The sequence below is a fragment of the Ursus maritimus genome, unplaced genomic scaffold (genome assembly GCF_017311325.1).
Source record: "Ursus maritimus isolate PB19 unplaced genomic scaffold, ASM1731132v1 scaffold_19, whole genome shotgun sequence".
NCBI lineage: Eukaryota > Metazoa > Chordata > Mammalia > Carnivora > Ursidae > Ursus > Ursus maritimus.
The window spans coordinates 57,944,136-57,949,525 of NW_024424341.1; the positions used below are offsets into that span (position 1 = coordinate 57,944,136).

The following is a 5,390-nucleotide window of genomic DNA, read 5'->3' on the forward strand; positions in this document are numbered from 1 at the left end:
TAATAGTCTTGTCTACAACCTGTGTGTGTCTGTCCTCGAATCTGTAGCTCTGCCTCCCTCTTCCTATAGGGGCTTAGTGATGGGGACAGCAGGTTGGAATGGCAACCATGATAAGGCAGCCCTGATGAAACAGACCATATTGAGGCCGCCATCTTGGAAAGGCTACTTTAGTGATGCTACCATGTTGCCATGGCAATTACAAGTCACAGGTGAACCAAGACCTCGTGGAGGCAGCCCTCTGGGATTAGCTACTATGAGTGGGAAGGAGGCGGGCTGGCTGCAGAGGCAACTACGACGAGTTAAGGAGGAACCAAAGCCCAGATGGGGAAGACTACTCTAGTGAGGTAGCCATGATGGAATGGTGGGCACTAGGTCTCATGGTGGCCCCGGGGGCCACACACGATGAACCAAACACCATGTTGAGGCAGCCATGTTGAACTGGTGATGTTGACAAAAGTGCTCATGACCTGGTTGTTGGTTAAGTGGCCGATCTTTATTAACTTTAATAATTCATCTTTCTGGCCCTGAGGTAGGGTACTTTGATCTCTGGTCCTTCGGTGACCTCACGGATATTGGAGGAATCAGAGTCCCCAGAGTTCAGAGGTCTGTGGGTCAAGTCTGGTTTCCACGGCTTGAAGCTGGGTATATGAAAGAGTTTGTCTCAGAGGCCTTGACCTGCGGATGTACCCGCAGTTTTGGCCGAGAGTGGATGGATGACTTTGTACTTACCTGGAAGGTGGGGGGAATGGGGTGTCTCTAGAGGAAGAGGCCCCACAGGTTTCAATGCCCCCACCTTCAAAGAGTGGTGCTCCTCCCCTCCCCCAGGCCTTATAGGAAACTGGGCATCTGGTCTGGCCCATCCTAGCCCTTCAGGGCCCAGGTGTCCCTTCCCCATATGCCACCGAAGTGGGTCAAGGGGAGAGAGGCTGGAGAATGGGGGTACCCAATTAGGAACCTGTATAGCCACCTTGGCTAGTATACCCAAGGCCCTGCAGACCCTGCCCTGCCTTGAGATCTTGCTGTCTCTACACAGATCTCATACCCTTTCAGGACTCAGGAGTGGGGCCTTCCTAGGTGCCCTGCGCTCTCAACACAGGAATTCAGGCCCCCAGCCCCTCCCTCATGCTCAGGAGTCTGGGTCCCCAGCCCTCCTTCAGGGTAGTCCAAATGTCCAGGGGCTTCCTCCCCCGGGCTCCGGGCCCCAGTGCCGCCCACTCCCCGCCCCACCTCCTCCTTGGCAGTCCCGCCCCTCCCCCACCTCCTCCCGCTCTAGCAGATCGTCGTCGTCGTCGTCGTCGTCGTCGTCCTCTCCATCCTCCACCGTCGAGTACTCCTGCGTGAAAGGCACGGCCCCCTCCGCCGAATGGAAGCGCAGGCGGTAGAGCAGCCGCACCCACTGGCCGAACTCGCGGTCTCGGGTCTCGGCCGGGGCCCGCAGCTGCAGGTAGAAGGCGCGGCCGGTGCGGAACTTGACCTTGAGCTGCCAGCGGCTTTCGTCGTGGACGAAGAGCTGGACGAACTGCAAGGGGAACAGCCTGGGAGGGCGGAAGGGGCGGCCTCAGGTTCTGACGCTCCCTGGCTCGACAGCCTTGCCCTCCCGGGCGCCTCCAGGGTCGGGGTCGCCCACCTCAACGCCCCTGTCTCTGGCCAGAGAGAGTCCTTTTTCACTTCCTCTGCCTGTTGAATTTTATCCACCCCCATATTTCGTCCATCCCCAGAGTACCTCTGTGTCTCCCGCTGATCCTTCTAATAGGTAGCTGCCTTCTTGAAATTTCCAGTTATATGTGAGAATGACATCGGACCCATAACAGGTCCAACGACCAAATTCCTGACCTCCCCAACCCAAACCTGCTCCTCTTCGCTTTCCCCACCCTAACTACATCCTCCCGCTTGCCTGCTCAGAAATCGTGGCGTTGCTCCTGACCCGACTCTCTCTCTCATATCCTCATCCAATCCTGCCACCAAATCCTGACGGTTCCACCGTTAAAATGCCACCGTATCCATGATCCGACCACTTCTAACTCCTGCCACCAGCCGGGTCCCGCCACCGGAATTTTCCGCCGGGGCGGCTGCCTCAGCCTTCGCCGCTGTTCCCACGCGGCCGCCAGAGGGCGCCGGCCAACACCCGAGTTGATGTCCCTCCCCGGGCTCAGAGTAAAAAGTCCGCACCTTGACCACCAACCAGGCCCTGGAGGGTCGGCCTCCTGTTTACCTCTCTGCTCACTCCCTCGCTCACTCAGCCCCTGCAACACCGGCCTCGTTGCTGTTCCATAAACTTTCCAGGCGTGGTCCAACCTCAGGACCACGGCACAGGCTGGGGAATCTTCCTCCAGCTAGCCCCGTGGCCTGGCCCCTTAATCTCGTGTCTTTCTCAAGAAGCACCTTCTCGGGGAGAAGGTCTGTTTCCAACCCGTGGCTTATTTGCGACCGTGACCACCCTTGCAGACCTCCCCACCCCCTACGGCATCTGCTTTGTCTCCACAGACCTCACCCCATTGGACAAACTGTCATTTATTCTGCCTGCCTTCCCAGCGGGCGAGTTTGAAAGCAGAGATTTTGGTCCTATTTTGTTCCCTGTTGCTCCCCGGGTACCCAGAGCTCACACATGGTAGGTGCTCAATGGATGCTTGTTGAGAGGGTGGATAATTTGACCCAGGTCACATAGCAGGGATATGAACCCAAGTCTTATCCACGTTCTTAACCACAACACCAGGCAGCCATATACCACCCCCTCTGGCTCAGCAATACTATCTCTAGGAGTTGATCTTACAGACACCCTCACACCTGTGCGCACGGATGCCCTCTGCCTACCACACTGGCTGTAATCCCAAGACACCGGGCACAACACCACTGTCCCTTAGTAAGTGGCTCCATCTGTTATGACATTCCCCAGATGGCAGAAGAAGAGTTGTTTACAAAGCGTTGCCTGCGCTTCACAAACATTTACTCAGTTTATCCTCTGACAGCCCCAGAATGTGGGTCCTCCTCTTATCACCATGTTCCAGATGGGGAAACGGAGGCACAGACAGGTAGGGAACTTGGCCAAAGCCAGTGAAGAAGAGCTGAAGGCAGGATTTGAACCCAAGCAGGATGGTAACAGCACTAGATGCAAGCCGGGGTCCAAGCTCGTGTTTGTCCAAAAAGGACCTGGTGGTTGTACTATGTTGATATGGAGCGAACGCTGAATTGGTGCTGATGAGGGAGTGAGCAGACTGGAAAAGGAGCGCGCACCCGCAGCTGGTTTTAAAGGAAGGGTGAACACCCACAACCTGCTGGTCAGAACTGGCCCAGGCTAGCTTGGGGCTGCAAGTAGGTCAGAAGGAGGGCCTAGGGGCTGAGTGAGTCTTGATGCTTCATTTGCATGGCAAGCTCAGTTGTTTTTTTTTTACCTTGATGGTATGTTTATTTGAGGGAGTGTTGAAGGAGATTATGGGGGTCCAAGCACCCCTCAGCACTGTCCTTAGTGTCCCTCCCACTGCAGGTCATGACTCAGTGAGCGGTGAGACCAATTGGTGGGACAGATTAGCACTGAAAGGAAAAGGAGCAGTGCAGAAGAGAAAATGCCCCAGTGGAATGTTCTAAACTTATACAGGGGAGATACATAAAGGCTATAAGTAGCCTTAATTTTGTTTAGGTCAGAATCAGATTCTGCCACCAAGTGGGTTGCAAAAAAACTTTTTAGATTTTAGAATTGCAGACAAAGAACTGTGGACCCCCGTGTGTGTGTGTGTGTGTGAGAGTGTGTGTGTGTGTGTGTGTGTGTGAGACGCGGTCCGTCCTCCCTCCCTCCCTCCCTCCCTCTCTCCCTCTCTCCCTTTCTCTCTTTCTTTCATTAACTGTGAGATGTAGTCAAAAAAGTGAAAGCCACTGGCAGAATGTTTTTGTAATATACTACATGTATGTAAATGTTTTGTTATTTCCAGGCGGAGTTGGAGGCGGGAGCCTAGGATGGGCGAAAGGTGTTATTTTGTGCCGTGTGTGTTCTGTACCTTGATGTGTATTTGCATTACTTTTTCAATGAGAAAACAAAGACCCACAGGCGTAGTGTTTAGTGTGGCACTGGAGCTCAAGAATCATAAGGCCAGAGGCGCTTGGGTGGCTCACTCGGTTAAGCGGCTGCCTTCAGCTCAGGTCATGATCCCAGGGTCCTGGGATCCGGCCCCAAGTCAGGCTCCCTGCTCCGTGGGGAGCCTGCTTCTCCCTCTGCCACTCCCCCTGCTTATGCTCTCTGGCTCTATCTCTCTGTCAAATAAATAAATAAAATCTTAAAAAAAAATCATGAGGTTAGTAAGGATGAGGAACCTGAGATTCCAATCCCAACCCAACCCCTGAACCAGTGTGGGTCTCTGGGTAAGTGGCTTCCCTCTCTAAGCCTCAGTTTATCTCTTCAAAGGATGGGGCTAAGGGGCCCCACCATATAAGTATGTCCAAGATGAGATTACCTAAGTGGCTTAGGAGGCGTCTGGTATGCAGAGGCACTGCACACACGGTTATTCCCCTGATCCTTGCCTTCTCATGTCCATCTCTCTCTGACTTCTAGCCCCTGGGGATTGCCCTGCCCTTGTTCTCCTGGGTGTCCAGCAGCCCACAGCAGGCTGGCAGCCATCCAAGACTCCTGGCCCTGGAAGTCATCTGTGTGAGAGGAGGTGCTGCAGGGAGGGGGCCCAGGATGCCCAGAGCTGGGGAAGGAGGTGGTCTAGGCTGGGATGGGGGCAGTCACCCAAAGAGCTGCAGGTGTCCATTATCCTTGGCAGGGCCGGCCAGCAACAACAGGTCTGGGAGTTCCAGGGCTGGACTGGAGGCTGCCACCCCCATGGTGACCTTGTTGGCGACTTCTCCTAACCGGGTCACCTGGGGCCAGAAGTTAGAGGTTAGAAGGCAGATAGATGGAAGGTGGGATTGGTGGGGTTAAGGGTTCTATGAGCCAACTGTATTAAACATGGAGTATGAGGTCAGACATCCTGGGGTCAGAGGTCAAGAGTTATCCAGGTGTGACCAGGTGTGAAGTAAGGGAAAATGAACGGAGGGAATCAGAGGCTAGAGTTCATAGAGAAGCTAAAGGTCTAGAGGCATGGGGGTGGGGGTTGATCCAGAATCCCAGGAGATGAACGTTATAGGAGAATGGTCAGAAGTCGGCAGAGCAGCGGTTCCCCAAATCAGGAGGTCAGGGCTCAAGCCCAGGCTCGGTGTCAGGGGTTTCTGGGGCTCCACACCTGCACAAAGTTGCTCTCAAAGATGGGGAAGTCTCGCAGCTGGTCGAACTCGCCGCTCAGGAGGTGGCGTTGGAGCCGTCCGGGCCGGCCCGTGGCATAGGCTGGAACCAGGGGGCATTCTAGAGGGGCAAAATTCGGGGATCTAGTCCAGGAGAGTGGGCCGCCCCCCCCCCCCCC

General features: G+C 54.9%; 1 protein-coding gene across 2 annotated transcripts in view; it reads right to left on the minus strand.

Annotated features, from left to right (window-relative positions):
• Positions 1-474: 474 nt before the first annotated feature.
• The window catches only part of FAM71E1 (family with sequence similarity 71 member E1), a 5,309-nt gene continuing 393 nt past the window's right edge, over positions 475-5,390 (minus strand). For both annotated transcript variants that reach the window (XM_008684697.2, XM_040634358.1), the window contains exons 2-5: positions 5,214-5,332; positions 4,721-4,851; positions 1,259-1,535; positions 475-638 (exon numbers count right to left, since the gene is read on the minus strand). In XM_008684697.2, coding sequence (XP_008682919.2) covers positions 582-638; positions 1,259-1,535; positions 4,721-4,851; positions 5,214-5,332 — 584 coding nt within the window. In that variant the 3' untranslated portion in view covers positions 475-581. The remainder of the gene's footprint in view (positions 639-1,258; positions 1,536-4,720; positions 4,852-5,213; positions 5,333-5,390) is intronic.